Here is a 22,665-nt window from a genome sequence, read left to right as displayed (position 1 = left end):
TCATTTTCGCTAAGGATTACAAGGTCGTTGATTACAAAAATTCATAGGTTTCATTCTCAATTCATGAATTTCTTTGTTTTTTTTCTCGTTATTTCATAACCTTCGGACCGATAATAGTCGTTTTTTTACATCTTTTTCATGACTGCCTTATGAATCAGTCCTCCGGACCAGTCTCGCCCTAGCTTTTTCTTCATTTTCGCTAACAAGGTCGTTGATTACAAAAATTCATAGGTTTCATTCGAAATTCATTAACTCACATGAAATCAAAGAAAAAGAAATTACGTAATTGATTCAAAAAATTGAACTACTCAATTCCGAGTTAGATAGTTCTAGCTTGATCTATCTTGAAGTTCTCCTTTCTACTAAGCATACCTTTACCAGCCTTTTGAAAGGCTTGCGCTGGCCTTCCATTTCTCCGAATCAATAGAGAAAGCAAGAAGTCAAATCATACATTTAGAAATCTCATAATTCATTCATCCTCTATTACTAAAGAATTGGGAATGGAATTTCGCTCATTCTCATTCTTCTATGTGATTTCTATGAATTATTGGGAATCTTTTCTCTATTTATGTGGGGAGGAGGAGGATATGGAGTTAGTAGGGCGAGGCATCGATCATGGCTTTTCCTTTGAATATGAGAGCATTTGCATTTCTCTTCATCCAGCAAGAAGAAAGGTGGCCGTCCTTGACTTCCAATAACTCATCCTTATATCACTGGAACCTGACTCTTCGCCCTTGGACCCTTGTCCTTGTACTGAGGCCAAGCGTAGGATAATCGCTTTCCCTTTCTCTATTTCATTTCTTAGTTATTCATTCAATCTGCGGACTCTTAAGATAATCTGTCTGATACCCCTACCGCTCCGTGGGATATGTAAATCAAAGGAAAGAGAGTTTCAAGAGGCCGACGACCACGTAGTAGGGGTGCTGATCCTTAAAGAGAGGGATGAAAGGAAACCTCTCATGCCTTCGAATGAAGGAAGGCCGACCGACGAGGGCGGAAAGATCTGAACTCCTTTTCTTCGTGATCCGTCTACTGATTATTCCTCAAGACGGCTAACTCCTGTCTCGGTCCTTAGCTCGGGTCCTATTCTATCCACCCCTGTGAACTCGGCGGCTTAGTCTGATGCTTTGTCCCACTCTCGCATTCTAATTCATGGTACTTCTTCTTTTTCTCTCTCTCTTTCTCCCTTCTCTCCTGCCCCTGGGAGAAGAGAAGCTTGGGCAAGAAGAGGGAGAGCATATGATCAACCTTTCCACTCAATTAGATTACATCCTTCTCATACTAATTTCTATCTTTGATTCCGAGCTATTTCTTCCCTCTCCGCACCGGTCCGTGGTAGAAAAATCAGCAGGTCTGACCTTTCGCCCTCTTCCTATTCCCGCTGAGCCCGACGCATCCGAAATCCCACGGATTCCCGTCAGTATAAAGAGTTCGCCCTTGGTCCAACTCTCATTTGCAAGAAAGGATGCGTCGAGCAAGGCAGTCCAATAGTGAGAAAAGTCTACAAATAGTACCATAGTACCAAGGAATGAATACATCATGGCTGAATAGGTGGGTGCTCAGGCTATCAGGCTTCAGGCTATAGGATTGGCAATCAGGGGGAGCTTCTATTACTGAATTACCTTTGTGATTCCTTCCTCAGCAGCCAGCACTACTTCAGCTACAGCTAGAACTGCTGCAAGAAGGGCTACGTGGGCATCGAAAGAGATCGGCCGCTGCCTTCTGCTTGAGCTACTAATCTCTGTCCCGCCCAAATCAATCCCTTTCCATCTGGTCGAGCATATTTCCCCGCCGAACTGAGAATGAATCTGACCTCTTCTTCTCCACTCTCGCGGCTTCTCTTGATCCTTCTTCTCCGGACTCCGTATCGATCGGTATGATAACCTTTCTGGGCGAGTGTGCCCTTGCTGGGGATGAGGATGCCTCTGGATCCATCAATAGAAAGGGGACAGATCCTATTCAAGAATCCTACCTACTCCGCCTCTTTCTTCTTCTTCTTCCGATTCCGACTAATTCATCATCCATCAATAGGCAAAACCTCTCTTTTCTTTATCTGCTTCCTTAAGTCGATCTTTCTCATAATGCCAGATAGAGTTCTCCTTCTCATTTTTGACTGCCGGAGACTTTCTATTTGAGAATGACCGCTCCGTGGGTGAAGAGGCCAGGCTACTCTTCCTGCAACTGCAACCTCCACTTAGAGAGATTCCCCAGCCGCAACCTCCACTTAGAGAGACCGACTATCATCTATGAAAGTGGAAAATCATGATTCCGAAGGGGACCGCATTCTAATGCATGCCTATCTATAGCTGAGTATAGCAAGTCCCTGGGGAGTGAAATTCAAATCTGGACTAGACCTCCCATCAACTAAAAGACTGCAGCCTCAAAGTTAGGGGCTAGCCCTTGATCTTCCCTCTGACGCCTGACTCCCTCCCCCCGTCCGCCACTGGAAAGACCACTTCCCGGCCGGTACGTGGTAGTTTCATTTCGAATGCCCTTGCCTCTTCGCGACCCTTTGGGTCGAGCGAGTGCCTTTCCTTTCTACCGCGCAGTGGGTACAGATTGACAGATTGATTCTTCCGTAGAGCTATTTCATCCATTCCTTCTCGTGCATACATTCTATGCATAATAGCTTTGAGAAAAGCAACTTCCCCAACTGCTGAAACCCCAACATCAACCTCTGAGGGCAACTCAACTGAAACTTCAGAGTTTCTACACTCACTTCTGCCTGGGGAAAAGAAGACAAATCAGGCGCATGGTACGTAACCGACTCTCACTCCTGTTAATCGAGCGAGCGGGCTTCTGCTTCGATCATTCTGATCGCCTTTGTTCATTGATGCGTCCTTCTTTATTGAGAACACCTGGAAGACAGTCAAACCCTGAATTTCATGATTCAACCCTGAAGTCCATTGGTCAACAAAGCAGCCTCACAGCTATCCCTTGACTTCTTCCATTCGAGCTACGGGATCAGAGGTCTCTTGCCCCACTACGCGGTAAAAGAGCAAGGGGATCGAAGCATTCCTGGACTCAACCTATATAAAGACCCGCTGCACTAAAGGCACCTGAAGCAGCTCAGCTCGAAGAAGAAATCGACCTAGTGCCTCAGGCTGGGAAGGCAGAGAGAAATTTGAACTAGCTTTTCAGGGGAACTGAAAGAGGAAGAACTCTTCTCTGAAAGGTGCGAAGGACCAAGCCGGATTTACCGCCTCAATGAACAAGAGGTCGGCCTAGACCGCTACGTGGGATCTTCTTCCTGAAGTTGATAAGGCTCTACCTTTCATACGAGAATACTTGGTGCGATAAGCCGATGCTTCAGACCTCGCTCTTGTTCGATCAGCGGAAAGATGCCTTTCCTTTTTTGGGATTCCCAACTCGTTTTTCTGAGTGAAAAGACCTTTATTTGAGACCCCGTACCCCCTTTGTCTTTCATCTTTCGTTAACAATCAATGAACAAGGGCGCGAGACTCTACCAAGGGTAGCAAGGAGCAGTGGATAGAGATGTGCTTCCAAAAGCTATTGCGGAAATGAGTTTAGACGAAGGAGACCACCTAGTTCTTTCGGCGGAATCTGTCCCTTGAACGAGACCGAGTTCACGCTAAGCCAGGAGTCAGATCTTGAAAGGGAAGATCAAGAACCAAACCTCGAGGACTTCTGCTAGGGCTAGTCCTACTCGACCGAAAAGACCCTATACTGAATGAGATTCGGCCCGAACCACAGTCTTCGAACTCCCATACGGTCTCGAACCCTTTCCCGCTCGGTAAGAAGATAAGAAGACAGACAAAGAGAGAATTAAGAGATCATCAAAGAGATCATGAAACTGAAATAGTTATGAACACCGCTCCGTGGGTTCAGATGAATGAGAGCTTCTGAGAGAAACTGAAAGAACTCCGTTTCGTTCTTCTTCTCGTTCGTAAACCTTGCACAAGATCTCCTCAATTTCATCTCTCCTCTCTCTCTCCCGTAGGTCGAGTATCATCTCACCTCTTTCTCTTTCTCTGAAACTCAAATCAACTCTCATTTTCTCTTTGTCTTTCTTCTTCTTTCTCTCCAACACAGTCAAGCCCTTTGACTCCTGATCATGAAACTGAGACTGATTCCGACCCTCTCCTTTGGACGTAGAAGGAGTCTTTGCACTCCTGTAAAATGACTGCAAAATCAACCCCTATCCAGCTTTATATTATATAAAGGCGATCAGAATTTGAGAAAACCTAGCATTTGATGAATTTGAGCTAATACCCCCTTAAAGGAATCAGACTGATCGCTAATACCGGGGGCAAGGAATAAGACGAGAAAGGAGGTTAAGACGAGAGAGGAGAATATTGAGAACCTACTATTTGTCAGAAAGCTAATATGGAATCCTCAAATTCACTAATTAAGCTAACCTGGACCTTGATTTTTGGACCCTTTCGCACCGGTCCGTGGTACTTTCATTCCCGTGGGAGTTTGGCGCAGCCGAGTGTAGAGGAGAGAACTTCTTTCCCCGGATCAATAGAGGATACCACTCGGGTCGCTTAGCCGGAGTCTAGTAGATACCTTCTCGTTCTTTCTGCAGGGTAGATATAAATAGTTGATAGATAGCGAGCAGAAGACCGCGGAGTGGGGTTAGTTATCACGGATAGTCTTAACGAATGCCAATAGGAAGTCAATGAACAAAACAAAACAAGGGGTTGGGGAGAGGGGAAATTCAGGGCCGGGAAAGCTTGATAATAGGTCACTGAATCTTCTCTCTGAATGAGTTGATGTCTCCAATCGGTATCGGTAATCGATGAAAGAAGTATAAGATAGTCTCACTGCTGAACCTTTCCTTTTTCTCTCTCGCTTTCTTTTCTTCAACCAGATTCTGTAGATGAATCAGATAATCTTTCCGAATCGGCTGTCTTCCTTCCACTTATTTCATAGCTGGGAGGGGTAGGGCTTCCTGAGACATTTATCATCATTCTGATCTCATTCTACGAAGAATGCTGGCAGAGGAAAGAAATAGGAGGATAGGGTGGGCTTGCCTGCTCTCGGTCATTCTTTAGACAAAGATCAAGCCCTTGTTCATTGAGTTGAGAAGCTCATTTCATAAAGGCGAACATAGAATAGAAGCTGATTTGCGCTTTGTACTATCCGTTTTCTACTTGAAAGAAGAAATTCGCTCTACTCTCAGGCTAGGTCAGCAGGTTCCGAGAGGGGGAACTCTATCTATCTATGCAATTCCTCAGATCAAAGGCACAGCCTTTCCGCTATCAGAAGAATGAACGTCAGATGGACCTTGAATACGCTTTCGCGATAGGTATTGGTGGAGCTTGCCTAATCTATCTAGTTCTAGTTAAGGCTGCATTGAATCTTTGACGGCTAGGAAGCATATGAGGATGCTGAAAGCAGTAGCAGTTTTGGCTAGTAGGAGTTGCTCGTAGTCCCTTACTATACTAGTCAAGGGACTGAAATCCTTCTTTTCCCTTTTTGCTTCACTCTCCCTTCTGTCTTCCTTTTTTAGTTAGATAAGAAAGGAAAGCCTGGCCAAACAAAGGAAGAAGTCAAACTTACTTAGCCTACCGATTCAGAGCTATTAGGGACAGGAGTTGACTTGCAAAAGAGCTACTTTGCGCTAAGAGCCTACTTCTCTCACTTTTGGTCCAGAGACAGAAGGTCGTATACTCTTCTTTCCAGATATGAAAAAGTAGTAGCTATGGAGTTTGCCTCTTCCTTCTTCTTATTCCGATTGCTTCTTCTGTTTTGACATCCAAGACATGAACAAAGGAAGGGGGAAGAGTTCTATTCTTCCCATCTACTCTATAGAAAGATAAAGTCAGTGCGAGAGTGGAGTTCAGAAGAGCATCAATCAGCTCACCAGACAGAAGCCACGACCCGAGTCTATGGGAAATTCCTCGCTGCTCGCTGGCCTTTTGCCTTTTTGGAAGATAGGCTTGATGAGAAATAGTAGGTTTGGAAGTCCGAGGCCTGAATTCACAAGGGAAGGGTCTCATACGAATTATGAATAGGAATTAGGCAGAAAGGTTCCAAGTCAGACGAATTAAGCTAGTCCGGACTGATTCCTAGAATATATCATCTCGGAACTCTTTTGAAAGAGGAAAGCTAGAACTCGTAATTCAGAGTAGTAGATATGGATCGATGCAGCTAACCCTAGTAGGGGATAGGTATTCATTCGACCGAGTGGGAAAGGAGACTCCCAGCTTGACCTACGGTACGGGTCGGATAAAAGGATATGGAGTTTCCTCAGTCACTGACTGAGAGAATGAGATCTTTCCGAAGTGGACATAATATCTAAAGAGGAATATGCTTGACCTACGGAATTGAAGGAAGCAGCCGATATGGATCCCCTCGACCTAGAGGGGAAGGTTTCAATATCTCGGAGAGGAAGCATAACGGCCATGGATAGGATAATCCGTCGTCCTTTCATTCTCAGTTTCCGAAGAGGTTGAGTCATTATCTCTAGTCGCTGTGTAAGAGAAAGCGTCGGCGCAATTCAAGAAAACGGAGCGGTCCTCCGGACTAGCTTTCCATTTGATCCACGAGTGAAAGAGGACCAAGAGCAAAGAATTTGCGAAGGACTGATTAATGGAACTAAAATACTTGGTCTCTCCTTTGTACCGGCCTGAAGAGCTCTTCCTCAACCTAAACGGCGGGGAATTTCCTGGCTTTTGTCTGACTCTTACCCAGCCTCCAGCTTCTTATTGCAGACTTTGGACTCTCAAATTCTTTGAGCCTCGTGGGTCTCACTTTATACCTTTCTTTCTGAATAATCAGCTTGATAGTCGAATTCCTACTGATGGAACTCCTTCCACTCGTGAACTCGGGAAAGCCATGAAAGGTAGAACTCGATCTCGTGGTCCCTGTATTCTCGGTCGACTTTCTTCGTCCCTCTCTCGAGCTGCAAGGCGTCCGTCTGTAGTAGGTCTCTCCTTTGTCTTTGATCTATCTTAGTTCCCGCGCTGGAGGGTAGTTCTACTTCTAACGGCTATTGTGGGAACTCATTCCACTTCTCATTCCCTTTTGATGTACCCTTTCTTCTCTTCTCGTGAAAGATTGCTTCTCATTTTCAGGGGAACCGCATTCAATGGCGAATGATAGCAACGAAAGGGAGACTGATTACTTAACCTTCGGTCGATCCCATGATAGATAACCTTCCTCTCAAAGCTAATTGAAAGGTAGAAAACTCCTCCTTCTACCGCGTAGTGGGGACTCCTAATTAAGCTAGTCCGGACGACTATTCGCTATTACTTTTCAAGTACTTGTCAAGCTAAACCAATACGATCAATGGATAGATGTACTTGATGATCACAGTTTAAGGAAGGTCTTATGGAAGAAGTAGAATACGGAAAAAAGGATATGGGAGGACCTACAAACCAATAAACAAAGAAAAGACACTGTAGCAGAAAAGATCAAAGAGTACCTCCAAACAAAGGGATGGCCGGAGGAGTATACCATTTCAGAACTACCGGATAAGTACTTGAAACTAGATGGGATAGCGACCAACCTACTGTGGCAAAGACCCATAAAAACGAAAGAACTCTGAATCTCATTCATCTTTTGAAAAAAGTCATACGATAGCCTTGGCACCAGAAAGACTAAAAGGGGGCCAATGACTTCTTTGATCTTTTTTTCATAGATGAGTTTAGAGAACTAGATGCACATGCCACGTATCCCGGAGAGCCGAGGAGGAAGCATGAAACCATTTTCACGCCTTACTCACACTTTTAGACGGACAAGAGACTAGACGCTAAGAGAAAACCTTCAGGAAAAGGTCCCCATCATTCGAAGCGGGAATCACCTGCCCACTTTCTTCACTAACAAAGGACCCTGGGCGGAATGAGCCCCTACTCACTATCAAATTGAGAAAAGATGAAGGAGGAAAGGCAAGAATTTCAAGGTAGAAAAGTCCGACTGCCTTTCATCTTGCTCCGGAGGAGTCTGATTCCATATTCAATCAGAAGGGCTTTCAACAATGACTCAGCCTGAATGAATGATCCACGCATAAAGTACAACTCGAGAGAAGGAGAGACAAAGCTTAAACTACCGTCAGTGGGCTAGTTCCTCTCCATATCGGTCGAGATATTCTAACCTCGATCTTCAAGTGAACCATCTCTTTGTACTCTGCCATACGTTTACCGGCTTTCATCAAAGCCATTATTCTATGAAATTCAGGGTCCGTCCGAAGGTGAAGGGAAGAACTCGACTCCCACGGGGCGAAGAAAGTCGACTGATAAGGAGAAAGAAAAGGAGCGGTTAGGAGATGAATAAAGAAAGCGAAAGGACTTAGAAGGAGCGAAGGTACTCTACGTTTGAAATAGAGGTTCAAAGAATTTTCAATTTCATAAAGAGAGAAAACGAGTCCTTCGGACTGAGAAAAATTCAGTCAAAAAACAACTATTATCATAAGATAAGATCAGTCTATCAAATCCACTTTTGAAATGAAAAAGAAGATTTAGTGGAACCTACGGCAGAAGCACGAATCTGACATTGAGCCTTCGGACCGCGTAGTTAGGAGTCCGAAGGACTATCCATATTCACCTGTGGTCTCATTGATAAGGACATATGAATATGAAACTCCGGACCCGTCTTCTGGAATATGAAATTCCTTTCTAGGATGAGTTGGATCCCTTGTCATTTGCTTAAGACATTCATTCCTTGCCTCCGAACCCGAAACGGAAGAGAAGAGCACCTATCCTTTCTCATCAAAGATATGGTCTCGCCTTTGTTCCGATCCCGTAGTAGGAGTCCTTTTCTTCTGAACTGAGATTCTGATTATCTCTTCAAAGTTATTCTTCTTTTCTTTTTCATAGTCTTGTAAAGAAGTCAATGAATCAAGGGCTCGACTGAAAGGAGAGGAAAATCAGAGAATAAGAAGTCCGAAGGACTCGTTCATTCCATAATTCTTCTTCTTTTGAGTTGTCTTGTCTTAAGACTCCTAATTAATTAATATGGATTTCTCAAAGTCTTTGACTTGATTCTCATTTCTTTCTTTTGAGTCGTCCTCCGGCGCGAAGCGAAAGGACTGATTTCAAATATTTTCAGGAGTGCAAGGAAAGAAATCCATATAAAGATAATGCGCTCCTCTCCTATATTTTTTTCTACGAGTACCTTCGCTCCTCTCCTTATCAGTCGAGTACCTTCGCTCCTTCAAATAGTTCAGGGATAAGGACTGAGCAAATTCTTTGCGCCTAACCTTTGTATCCTTCCTAACCTCAGTCGAGTTCAATGAGCCTTTGTTCATTGACTCCTTCTTAGTCGACTTTCTTCGAACCTTTTGTTTTGAGTCGAGTTATTTCATAACCTCCGGACCTGTGGAATGACGAATATGAATTCAGCCTCCGGACCACTCAAAGCCGACTCCCATAAAGACAGAATATCTCAAGTCTGATTCCAAATCTACTAAAAAGATTCAAGCCTATCCTCTTGCTTCCCCGCGCCGAAACCAACTAATTCAGGGGGAGCTGACTCTTTCTCTTATGCTTGGTCTTAGACCTTGAAAATGGTACTTCTGACTAATGCTACCTCTGAAGACATGGAAGAACTCTTCCCCGACCCCTATCAAAGAACAACAAAAAACTCGTAGTTTGTTCTAGGGTAGTGGGCTGCTCTCAGTTTACGGATGAGCTCATTCTCTCTGTCTGGAAGTCTGCCGAAACGTCTCATTCAACCTCTTTTTAGATATTGAGATTATGTTCTTCTGATAATGGAAGAAGATCTCATACACAGCTACTAGGTATCATTCTTCTGACTCCCCTACTATGGAAAGCAGCTACTACTCTGTATCCACTCGGTCAAGGAGTTCCACTCCTATTCTATGGCTTCTCGGACAACTATACAGGAGAGCAGCACCCTATCCAACTAACTTCCACGCCGGCTAGGCCCTCTATTTTATGGACTCGGTCGAGCTATTGCTTGAGGCTAGTCCCTCTTTCAGACTCAAACCACTCCTCTCCCGCCTCAATGAACAAGGGAAGGGCTTTCCGACTCCCGACTCAAGACGCTTTCTAAGCTGCAAGGGGGCCTAACCCAAGATTTCTTGTTCGCGCTGCCTCGTCTAGCTTCTGCTTTCTCTTATGCTTCCTCTTTAGATATTATGTAGTTACCTTGCTTCCGAAACTGGGACAGATTCCTATCCAATCCCTATCTCTGGGGTTCCTCTCAGAGTGCTGCCATATGGGGACGGAGATCCTATTAAGTTGAGTTGCTTTGCTCCTCTCCCCGATCCCGAAACTGAGACTGATGACTGACGGCTTTCCTCTGACTAGTAGGTTGACTCTGCCGGCCGATCATGACTCAGTCTCCCTAAAGAGAGAATGAAAGGACGACGGATGAAAGAGGTGGGGTTCCTCTATCATTTCTGACTTTATGGTCTCACATTTCATCCTTTTATGACTCAACAAGAGCCCTGCGAAGATTTGAGTGCTTTCATACCTTCTCCTATAATGAATGTTAGGAAAGACCTACGGGAAGAGGAGGAAGTCAATGAAGATCCATAAAGAAATAGGAGAGGCGAAATCTAATATGAGAGAGGCTCAAAGAATGATCGTGTACGTGCTGGAAACCCTGTATTCAAATGCTCATTCAAAAAGGTCTTTCCCGGCTGGTCCTCTAATGTCCTTCATTCAATAAGTAGGGCGCTCGAAATTGGTCTTAGCCTCTATTCGTCTTGGCCTCTCCCTTCGTGGTGTGGGCAGCACACACAGGAAAAGAGTGCTTCGTCTCCAAGAAAAGGTATTTCAAGAGGGACTAGAAAAACCATCGGGGGGTTACAATTGACTAACTCAAATCATCAGAGATAGGGGAAAGCCCGGCCATTGAATAAATTGAATAAGAGGGCCAAGAACAAATTCCATAAATCAGTCCTCCGTCCTACAGTCGTCATGAAAGAAGGAGAATTTCTGAGTTGCACTCCTTCACTCAAATTCTTTGAGCCTGAACAGTCCCTTATTATTGAGGGCTTTGAACCTCTCCTTCCTAACCTCACTCGAGTTGATTGAGGGCTTTGACCCTCTCCTTTCAGATGAATATGGATTTCAGACTCATCTGGAGTAGCTTAATTAGGCCTATTCAAAGGCGAACTTTCAGTCGCTTTTCACATTCTTTGAGCCTCTCATTGATAAGGACATATTCACTTTTCACAATGTAGAGGCTCAACCGAATACAAACTACAATGAACAGGAACGTGGACCAAAAAGTCTATTAGGCCTTTCGGCGCAGATGAGTTGCTTTGACTTTGAGTCCTCAATCTCGATGGTTTGCAATATCTTTGGGAGGAAATTCAAAGATAGGATTAGATTATAGCCAAAATCCAGAAACTAGATTTTTTTTGATACGAACAAGAGAATAGATAAAAGTGAGTGTAGTGCGTGGTGCTCATTGTAGTATCCTATTAGTAGCCGTGCCTCATATTCTTTCTTTTTTTCATTGGGGGCCCTCTCCCTACGCTCGAGTCTCTTCGCCCCTCTCACTTAAATATTTCTCTCATTTGATCTTGCTCCTCGTCTTGCACTCCCTCCTTTTCCGTCTTCTTCCTTTGATTTTAGTAAGTTCACGTCTCCTTTTGAGTCTGAGCCTTATTACAGTCAATTTTTCTGAACAGCCCTTTCCCGTATTTGAAATAGAAGGGCCATTGGATGAAATCATAGATGTCCCCCTAGTTCTTGCCTCTGCAAGAAGATAGTAGCTTCCTTCTCTTTGCCAATGACCATACCTGTGGTATAGGTATTACTGCAAAGTTGAGGAGTCTCGTGCCATCTATCTCTCACTTTTGAGTATGGAAGATGAAGGTAAAGCGTGGCTTTCTCATTCTCAGTTTGTTCTTCTCGCCTCAGGGCTAGGATGATATCCTTCTTCTCTTTTTTGATTTGTAGGAGTCAGAAAGATTCAAGCCTAGGATCCATATTTGTATTATTGTTGTTGACCGCCCGCCTCCTCCTTGAAGTCAGAGTAGGATAGAGGGTAGAAAATCTTCGGATTCCTTATGAACTTCCAAACCTACTCAAAAGTGAAAAATAATGGATTTCTCAACTCCTAACCGCGAAAGTCGACTGATAAGGAGTCAATGATGATAATCAGGCTTGAATCAAGAAAGCGAAAGGACTGAATTCTCGAAGGAGCGAAGGTACTCTACGAAAAAAATATAGGAGAGGATCAAAGAATTTGAGACTGAGGTTAGGAAGGTTCAGAGCGAAGGTACTCGTAGTTTCAAATATAGGTTCAGAGCGAAGCCACTCGACTGAGGTTAGGAAGGTTCAGAGCCCGACGATTATTATTCAATCCATATCAAAAATCACCTCCGGGACCGTCCGGACTGCTCCTACGCTTCTAAACCTACTAACAAAAAAAGCAAGCTTCTCTCAAATTCTTTGAGCCCCCACGGAGCGGTTTTCCACTGAAACTTTCTTCTTGTCTTTTATTGAGTGGGAAGGATAGCGGATCTTCCCTAACTGCTGGAAAAGTGAAAGAAAACGTAGCGGTCTGAGTTTCCATGATCGCCGATGCGCATGCGTGGGGACCGTACGGTGGGAGTTTTTCCCATAACTCTGCCTTCAGACTGACTACAAGGATAGCCCCCTGAAAATCTGAGATAATCAACTTCTTTCTTTCCCTACAGTCGTCTTAGAAAGGGCTCGCTTCTGATCTCAACTTCTAAAACGTAGTCAATGTAGTTTACTCAATTAATCTTCGCCTTTGCTTTTCAACTCCTACTCCGCCTCTATCTGAGATTCTAATAAGAGCTTTGAAAGAAAAAAGCTAGTTTCTACAGCAAATGCTTCACTCAAATTCTTTGAGCCTCGGACTGACGGCTTTCTTCCAAATAGTAGGTTTACGGCAAGGGCCACAGCCCGAACCAAGTCTGCCTCAAGTGAGCGTACTGATGAAGAATCCATTCCAGCAATCAATCTCTCAATTCCATCAAAAAAGAGGACTAGAAAGCCCGAGCGCTCTTGATTCAAGCGTATTGCTACAAGTTCGAATAGTCAAGAAGATTGGACTTGCCCTCCCTCTTCAAGCTTGATCCTTGTAAGTCAAGCATATGATAGATAACCTGGTCGCGACTTGGAACCTCATTTCCCACGTAGCGGGAAAATGCACAAAATGCTAGGTTTGCACCTCTCCGTCAGAGTCTGATTCCTTGCCGTAGGTTTAGAGGTAGGCTTTTTTCCAACATAAATAGTATTCGGATATATTCTTTGAGTGGTCTCATTGATAAGGACATATTCATATTCAAGTCCTTCCGGATATAAAGGTTAGGAGTCTTGACCCTGATTTACCCCTTATTCAATCTTAGAGAAATGCGCTTCGCTTCTTCTCAAATTCTGATCGCCTTGCGGAGTAGGTTATTGCCGTAGGTTCTGCCTTCCCTTTCTCCTCTGAAGTCGCTTCCCTTCTAGCCTCTCCTTTATAGTCTTCTTTGATTTGAGTAGGTTCTTGTTCTTCTTCTTTCTGATCTGATCTTTATCTTTCTCTCTATCTTCCTCACTCGAGTCTGATCTTCTCTTTCAATTCAAGCTCTTCTGATCTTCTTGTCTTTCTTCTGATCTTCTCTAAGCCTTCCCACGGAGCGGTTTCAAGTCAGAGGAATTGCATTTTGATGCCTCCTTCTCCTAAACCTACTTAAATAACCTACTCAACCTACTATTTGGAAGAAAGCCTATCAAAAAAAAGGAGCCTTCTAAACCTACTTAAAGGAATCTGAAGGTTCAAAGCTCATTTCATAAAGTGAATTTTTATGCCTCACGGTCGGACAGAAGTTTTGGAATGAATGAGTCCGACCTGTCTCATTAATAAGGGCAGATGAATATGGATATAAACAAGTCCGGAGGACAGGTTAATATGGAGAAAGAAAAAGCTCCTCAATGAACAAGGTGAGAAGAATTTGAGAAGAAAGTACGGATCATGAATTCCACTAAAACTAGGGCCTTCTACGCCTCCTACGCGAGAAAATGGACATTTTCAATGTTTTCGCTATAGCTGGAAGCAAGAAAAGACGTCAAATCTCTCTCCTGCTCATGAAATAAGAAGAAAGAGGCTCAAATCTATGGTTTTGGTCTAATGCCAATTCAATGGATAAACAAGTCCGACGGAATATATCAATTTGCAAATCTCCGCGAAGCTCATAATCAGATATAAGTCGGCGAAAGAAATAAGAAGATATGAACTTTCTATAAGTCCGGAGAAGGATAGGCTTTGATTTTCTTCCTTTTCTTCTCTTATTCTTCTAGTTTCATCTTTTTACCTTATCAATGAGGAAAGCCTATCCTCAGATTCTTCTAGTGGAATGAATGAGTCCTATTCAATTCCTTGTTCATTGAGGACCTTTTCGCAAATTCTTTGACTTTATTCATTGATTCAGTCTCGTCTCAAATGCCTAATTTTTTTCATATGGATTTCGATCATTCTTTGATAAGGAATTCGCTTCGCCCCTCTCCTTCCTAACCTCAGTCGAGTTCAATGAGCCTTTCACCTCGACTGTCTTTCTTGAGGGCTCCCACCTAATAAGGATAATGACTTTCGCTTCGCCCCTCTCCTTCCTAACCTCAGTCGAGTTCAATGAGCCTTTGTTCATTGACTCCTTCTTAGTCGAGCTTCTTCGAACCGCCCCGTGGGAGTCTCGTCGATCATTCTTTGAGCCTCCGGACGGGTGAAAATCTGATTTCAGAATAAAGTCCACTCGCAAATTCTTTGCCCCTCATCTGGAGCTTTTGATTTCCATATGAATATGAACCTCTTCGATCATTCTTTGATCCTTGAACTTCTTTATAAGATATTATGGCCTTTCATCTTTTTCTTCCGCCTCAATGAATCTGAAACCTGATTTAGGCTTTCTTTTCTCTCAAATTGTTAGTTTCATACTTTTCCTTTTATGCTTTCCTGATTTAGGCTTTCCTCTGGTCTCGCTATTCCATAAGCTAGCTTCCTTTTAGTTTCTTCCTCTTCCTCTTTCTTCTTGTTCATTGATAGCTTTCTCTCGTCGAGCTTCGCACCTTCTTTTTAGTCTCTTGACGAGGGTAGGCTTTTCTTCTTTTTCTGACTTTTAGCCTATGCTGGCAGCTTTCATTCTTTCATGAGATCTTTCCGAAGTCATGTCGAACTAAAAGAATGATCATTCAACTGACAGTCTTCTTTCTTTTTGTCTTTGTTGTTGAATTGGACGTTCATTCTATCTTTTCTAAGAGGAGGAAATTCTCTCATCTTTCCCATTTCTATTCTCGGAACAGAGGTATATTCATCATGTCTTTTTTGCTCCTGGTTAGGACATCTACTTTTCACGTCTTTGACACGGGTTCGATTCCCGTTATACGCGATGTGGCGAAAAAGAGGGATGAAAGAAGATATGCCTTGCCTGCATTAAGATTTCAAACTTGTCGTCTACTTTTAGGAAATGTTCGGAAGAGAGAACTGACAATAATACAACGCCGCATTCTCCGAAAATTGAGAAACAAGAAGAGATCTATTAAGAGAAAGATTTATCCGAGAGAAAATCTGAACAGTTACATCCAATCACAAACTACACGAAAGTTGCCCCTTTTTCATGGGGATTTACCCATCACAGAGATGCACAGAGGAAGAGAACGAACTTCTTATATCCCTTTTCCACTCAATCCAGAAACAAGATCGGACGTTATTCCGGTTCGTCTCCATTTTAGTTCAACTATTCCTCAAGCAAGGCAGCCGATAAGTCATCGAAGGGTTTGTGTGAATAAAGGAATGGTCAAAATTACTCATTTTCAAGTGTCCCACGGTGATCTAATATCTTTTCAAGAAAATGAGGCGAGAAGGAGCGGTTCAGAAATAAGGAGATCTTTCTATATCGAAATATCAGTTGACAAAATCATAGGCAAATTCCTGGATCACCCGGTCAGAATGTGGAGAAGAAATCAAAGAGAATGGTTCCACCTACTCAAAACTCAGAGGGGATGCCGCCTACTACGAAAATCCCGGTTTTTGCAAGAGTTGCGTTCTTCTATGCAAGAAGAAGACTTAGAAAGAACAAAGAAGTTTGGATCGGAAAAAGTATGCTTAGGCAGTTCCTTCGCTGAGCACAAGAGAATGAAGAGGAATTTGTATCATTTTCAATCCCTATTCTTATCGAATAGAAGGAAGGAGAAAAACCTCAATCTTCCTACTCGAAGAAGAAGTCCTATAGAAAACAACTCTTCTTTATATAGTAATTCGACCTATTGCTCCGCATCCCCCCATCAGTTTACTATGAAGAGCAAAATCAAAAGTCTCTCACTACCTACTCATTATTCGGAGGTGAATCATAGAACACTAAAAGCTGTGGTATCTTATGGACCTAACATAGGTCACATCCCTCACGACATAAGATTGAAAGATCCAAACCTTCCTCTTCGGAGCGGAAACGGACGTGGCCAAAACATATAAAGATCGGCTCGCTCATAGGGACATATCTATCCGTCTCCAGTCTCGTCTAGATCGATGAATAGATCTCTTTCTATCCATATGTATCGCTATCTCCGTGGATAGAGATAAAGAGAAAGATCAAGCCTACCATCTAGATCTTGATTCACTATTGCCTTCTTTAGCTAAGGACAAGGAAAGAGAGTTTGTCTTCTATTATTATATTACTTGCAGGATCGGAGCGTATACGAGCGAGCAGAGCCCAGGGAACGGGGAAGCCCGTCATAGAGCAGTCGACTAGAAGTATCAGACTGCTGGCCTGAGAGATGAAAGTAAAGAAGAGTAAGGAAGTTCATATGGATATAAACAAGTCCCGCAACAAGATTCATATGTCCTTGTTCATCTTGTAATTGAAAGGGGCTCCTTATTTGATGATAATTCAGTCCTTTCGCCTTCTGATTCAACCCTTATTATCATCATTGACTCCTTATCAGTCGACTTTCTTCGCCCCGTGGGAGTCGAGTTATTTCATAACCTCCTTTATCGTCTTCTGGCTGATTATTGACGTTAGGAGCAAAGAATTTGCGAAAGAAGCGACTGGTCCGGAGGCTCAAAGAATTTGAGACGAGACTGTAAGGATCAAAGAATTATCTCAGAATTTTCAAGCTCATTCCTTATTCTGCCACTTAGAAGGAGTGCAACGAAGTTCATTCCACTAATATGGTCTGGAGGACGCTCAAAGAATTTGAGAAGCGACTGAAAGTTCGCCTTTGAATGTCTCATTGATAAGGACACAGGTCTCATTAGATTAAGGACACAGGTTCATATGGACAGTCAAGAGGAGCGAAAGCGGCTCGACTTACAGGAGAGGAGCGAAGCCACTCGACTGAGGTTAGGAAGGAGAGGAGCGAAGCCACTCGACTGAGGTTAGGAAGGAGAGGAGCGAAGCCACTCGACTGAGGTTAGGAAGGAGAGGAGCGAAGCCACTCGACTGAGGTTAGGAAGGAGAGGAGCGAAGCCACTCGACTGAGGTTAGGAAGGAGAGGAGCGAAGCCACTCGACTGAGGTTAGGAAGGAGAGGAGCGAAGCCACTCGACTGAGGTTAGGAAGGAGAGGAGCCGTAGTTAGGAGTCTGAAAGCGGAGGCTCAAAGAATTTGAGACGAGACTGAAAGGAGAGGGTCAAGGCCCTCAATCAAAGAACTCGACTGAGGTTAGGAAGGAGAGGCTCCGTTAGGAGTTGAAAGCGAAGTCCTTATCCCTTGATTAGGAGCCTGAATGAACAAGGGCGACTCAAAACAATAGGGTGCGAAGGTACTCGTAGTTTGAAATAGAGCGAAGGTACTCTACGTTTCAGATATAGGTTCAGAGCGAAGCAGCTCGTAGTTTGAAATATAGGTTCAGAGCGAAGGTACTCTACGTTTGAAATGGAGCGAAGCAGCTCGACTAAGAAGGAGAGGAGCGGTTAGGCGCAAAGAATTTGCGGGTCCTTATCCTTATTAGGTAGGAGTGCAACTCAGAATGGAAGAGGTTAATATGGATTTCTGACGACTGAGGTCTCGACTGAAAGGATAAAATAAAGCTCCAGATGAGTTGAGAAGAATTTGAGAAGAATTTCTCTTCTTTCTTTTTTCTTTCGGGGGCCCAGAAGGCTAAAAGGTGGGGGAGAAGCAAGCCGAACCTCTGATCGACCCCTGGAAACATCACAAATTCTCGGCGTCGAGAGAGATTTGAGATTCCGTAAGTAACTCAGCGAGTGCTTTCTAAGCTAAGAAGGGCTTGACTTGGAAGAAGAAAATGAAATACGAACAACCGCGCTGGTCGTAATAGATCGACTTTCATGCTAGTTCTTGCTCCAGCATGTTTGTTCCATTTCAGGGAAGGACGAGGGTACCATGATACTTTCCGTTTTGTCGAGCCCAGCTTTGGTCTCTGGTTTGATGGTTGTACGTGCTAAAAATCCGGTACATTCCGTTTTGTTTCCCATCCCAGTCTTTCGCAACACTTCAGGTTTACTTCTTTTGTTAGGTCTCGACTTCTTCGCTATGATCTTCCCAGTAGTTCATATAGGAGCTATAGCCGTTTCATTCCTATTCGTTGTTATGATGTTCCATATTCAAATAGCGGAGATTCACGAAGAAGTCTTGCGCTATTTACCTGTGAGTGGTATTATTGGACTGATCTTTTGGTGGGAAATCTTCTTCATTTTGGATAATGAAAGCATTCCATTACTACCAACCCAAAGAAATACGACCTCTCTTAGATATACGGTTTATGCCGGAAAGGTACGAAGTTGGACTAATTTGGAAACATTGGGCAATTTACTTTATACCTACTATTCCGTCTGGTTTTTGCTTTCTAGTCTGATTTTATTAGTAGCCATGATTGGGGCTATAGTACTGACTATGCATAGGACTACCCACGGAGCGGTGAAAAGACAGGATGTATTCCGACGAAATGCTCTAGATTTTAGGAGGACTATAATGAGGAGGACGACAGAACCACTCACGATCTACTAAAGGGGCAAGTAGCTTGATTGGTTCGAATCCAAGTCGTGAGAGTGAGGGTGAGGAAAAGGCGTAGGTTGGCCTGGCTTTGGCTTGCTCTGGTCATTATGGCGATTGATGATCCCTGTGCAAAGAATAAGAGTCTCCGCGATCTCTCAACTCCTACGGAGCCTTGATTTATTAAGAAAGAGTCTTGTAGGTGGAGCTCCATAACGTTCTAGCCTCGAGCGTTCTCAGCGAGACAGAGTTGGGGACAGGGTAACCGACCCAGTTGGAGTGGGGGAGCATACCTGAAAGGGAATCTCACTTGAATCGGAAATAGGCAAAAGACAGAGTCCAGTAAGATCCCTGCCCATTTAGTTCTCTTTCCGTAACTCGACATCGCACCTAAAAGGCAGGAAGAGTTGATACGGCGCAGAAGAGGTGAGGGTCTCAGAAGAGGCCGCTAAAGTCTCTCTTTCAAGGTCTTTCTTGAGTTCTTGAATCGAAGAAAGGATGAAGAGAATCAATGGGGGATGAGGAGAGACCAGGATCGCACGAGACCAACGACAACAATTGGAAGTGGCGCTCACAGCTAGGAAATCTGTCCCACTCCGCGGTAGGGCCGCTGGTATAGGCATGAGAAGTAGTTCAAGTTTCTCGCTCTTTCAGTGGCTGCTGAGTCAGAGTACGAGGGCTAGGCCCAGCCCTTGTTCATTGAGGCGGTCAAAAGTAGAAAAGATATTTCACGAAAAAAAGATAGCAAAAGCTACCTAGGCTTTCTTCTTCCATGAACTTGATTCCGCCTTACGTCAGCATTCAAACTCTATTTATTTCTTAGTAGGGTCCAGGGGACCAGGGAAGAAGTACGCAAAGAAGAAGAGGGCTGGGTAGAAATCAATGGTCGTCTTCTCGACCAAGAGGAAAACCCCCTAAAATCAAGGCGGACTGATTTATGGTAGGCTTTCCTCTGACTAGTAATCCTTCCCTTTCTTTTCTCTCCAACTTTCTCTCTTATGTTTTGTTTATGGGGCATATATTTTGGACCGCTCCGTAGGAGGCTCAAAGCAAAAACAAAGGCGCAAAGAATTTGCGTAGAAGGAGTCAGAAATCCATATTCACCTTCAAGGTGCGAAGCAGAATAAAGCTACGAAGGACAGGCTCGACTGAAAGGCGAGGAGCGAAGGTACTCGACTGAGGTTAGGAAGGTTCAGAGCGAAGGTACTCGTAGAAAAAAATATAGGAGAGGAGCGAAGGTACTCGACTGAGGTTAGGAAGGAGAGGAGCGAAGGTACTCGTAGTTTGAAATATAGGAGAGGAGTTGAGAAGATTAGATTTTGAAAGGCGAAGACTGATTGATGACGACCCTAACCTCTTCTTTATGTGTCCTTAGATTCAGCTTGAGATAGCTTCTTCCCTTGACCCGAGTCGAGCGCCTCGTCCGGTCTGAATTAGCGAATCGTATCACGTCCTCTGAAAATGAAAAAGATCAAGCCCTTGTTCATTGAGTTGACGAAGCGCTGGGTTTGAATCCGTAGGTCATCAGAGTTCTTGTCCACGTTGGGAGTCAATAAATAAAGAGAAAGAAGGCATTAGGCCAGTCATGAGGCAAGAGATGAGGCTGCAAAAAAAAGCAGGAGCTTTGCAACGGTCTTCAACAACGTCCACTTAAAAGAACTTCTGAAACGGAAATTCTCTCATACTCAATTCCACGAGGCGATGAATGAACTACGTTATTGAATTCTGCTTCATTTCCTTGATGTCTGAAAGTGTGCGTCTTTGACTGAGAATGAACCCAAACCGCCTCCTCAATGAACAAAGGGACCCCCCCACTTCAAGGTCGGTGCGCTTAGACCTCGTGCCTGAAGGTCTTCTTGGTACGGATTGCTTGATTCCTTCTTTGACTAAAGAATCTTGTCTGGCTACCACCTACTGGGTGCATTCTCCCTTCCCTTCTTCCATCCAGCACTAGGCAAAGAGTGGAGAAAAGGGGCGAAGCCAAGCGACTTAAGAGGAGCGCACAGACTCCTATAACCTTCGTCTTTCATTCTTGAAAGTGCAGTTTCGCATGCATTGGGGGATTTGACCTCGACTAATTAAGCTACCACGGACCGGTTCCCACGTATTTATGGTTCATATTCCACTAGGGAAAGGTTAATAGCCAGGATGAGTTGACTCCGTCCTTATTGGGGGGGAAAGGCTGCTTCATATCCTCGTTCGATCTGCAGCAAGAACTATCCATAAATCAAGAAGAAGAGGCTGAAAGAAAAGCAAGAAGGCCTACTAAATCATTGATTTCTATCTCGTTCTACTTGCACTCCTTTCCTCTACTTCGACCTCAGATTTGGTTAAGGACCAATGGACTCTTCACCCAGGGTTTCAATCTCATGCATACACTTGATTTGCACTCTTCAGTTCCACTTTCTTTACTTGATTGAATGGAAGGAAAGCGTGGACTCACTCACAAGACCTATTCCACTGTGTGGACCATCTTATACTCAAGGATGCTTTGAGTACTTATTTATTCGTCTGGTTAGCATATTGTGTCGAGACTCAAAACCTATTCAAACCTCTCCTTCCTATCTTCGTAGTTCGGTCTTCCATCTCTCGCTTTAGTAGCTAAAGCAGCTTGAGCAACCTATCATCCTGGGACGGAAGGATTTGAACCTCTCCATTGGCCTGACCATGTCCCCTCGGTTAAGATGTTCAAGACTGAAGTGGGTTTTCGCTTTCTTTTCTCATGCCATTTCTCATTCTTTTCTTCTTTCAATTAGAACTGCAAAAATTCTATCCGTCTTATCTGTCTCGCCCTTAGCTATGACTAACCCTTGGTATTCTGCGGATAGGACAGCGGCTCTTTTGAAGAAATAATGTAATCTGACCACTGACTTCTTTGTGTCTGGCGGGGCTGGAATGCTTTTTTCACAAGGTCGGATCCTTGTGCCAGAGAAGACAGAAGTGCTTGAATCCAATTCTGCCTCCGCTGCAAAATGTGGAAGAGGTCAAGATCTCCACCAAAAAAGGTCACTGAATGTATGCGCTTGCCCGAGAACCTGCTGGCTTGACTTGGGAGTGAGAATATCTTTACATGGCATTATGAACTACTGCTATTCAGATTGCTACCTACAAGGGCTGAAGGATGATAGTTGAAGGACTGGGAGAGGTTATGCAATAGACCGAGTTTACCGAGGGAGAGGACTACTGAGACGAAAAAAGCGAAGGCAAATCCTCGACGACTAGAAAGAGAGAAATTCCTAGGAAAAAGAGAAATACCCGCTATCAATCACCTTAGGCTAAGCCTTTCTCCCGCTCCGTGGGGTCTTTCATGCCCCTATCAGATACTCCTACACTGTCAATAGTTTGATTTCTCTCCATCTTCATCTCCATATAGTGAAGAAGCTTACAGGGAACTCCCCCTGGATTAAGGAAAGTCCTTATCCCTATTAAACTGAATGAAAAAAAAGATGAGAGTGTGAGCAAGCAGATGGAATTGGACCAGAAGAAGAATGGAATCCGCCCCCTCCCAACCAATATCTTTCCTTCCCAATGGTCTCCGGCCTAGGCCAAAGGTATCTGAAAGGGATACTTTGAAAAGGCAGCTAAGAGGCTGGGTAAGATAAATGGAACTCTTATAGACTATGCAACCTACCTATCTATTGGCTCGCCTTATATCGAATGGAATTCTCACTTCAGACTGAAGAAGAGAAAATGCAGAATGAAATAGATAGCCTTTCTTCTGGAGGATGTCAAAAAAGGAGATGGAGCTTGACTTTACTAAGCATCAATAAGAAGGAATAGCAGGTGAACGGTAAAGAACTCTCCTCGGCTGAGAGAATGAACTAG

At 43.9% G+C, this 22,665-nt stretch overlaps 1 protein-coding gene and 1 long non-coding RNA gene across 2 annotated transcripts; both read left to right on the top strand.

Annotated features, from left to right (window-relative positions):
• The first annotated feature begins 6,671 nt into the window (after positions 1 to 6,671).
• LOC127146412 (uncharacterized) lies at positions 6,672 to 18,151 on the top strand. The gene is made up of 2 exons (XR_007817943.1): positions 6,672 to 12,222; positions 17,204 to 18,151. It is a non-coding gene; the product is annotated as an uncharacterized LOC127146412 (long non-coding RNA).
• On the top strand, positions 12,231 to 18,151 carry LOC127146411 (ribosomal protein S4, mitochondrial-like). Its single transcript, XM_051080770.1, has 2 exons — positions 12,231 to 17,677; positions 17,775 to 18,151. Exon 1 carries the CDS (start codon positions 15,076 to 15,078, stop codon positions 16,360 to 16,362), a length of 1,287 nt encoding a protein of 428 aa, XP_050936727.1. The 5' UTR covers positions 12,231 to 15,075; the 3' UTR covers positions 16,363 to 17,677; positions 17,775 to 18,151.
• Positions 18,152 to 22,665: the final 4,514 nt, after the last annotated feature.

Source organism: Cucumis melo, unplaced genomic scaffold (genome assembly GCF_025177605.1).
Source record: "Cucumis melo cultivar AY unplaced genomic scaffold, USDA_Cmelo_AY_1.0 utg000677l, whole genome shotgun sequence".
NCBI classification, from domain to species: domain Eukaryota; kingdom Viridiplantae; phylum Streptophyta; class Magnoliopsida; order Cucurbitales; family Cucurbitaceae; genus Cucumis; species Cucumis melo.
Note: the sequence above shows the minus strand (reverse complement) of the source record. Positions and strands in the feature narration are given on the sequence as shown.

What these genes read in the sequence shown, in the direction of transcription:
- LOC127146411 (XM_051080770.1), top strand. Translation starts at nt 15,076, where the DNA reads ATGATCATTCAACTGACAGTCTTCTTTCTTTTTGTCTTTGTTGTTGAA.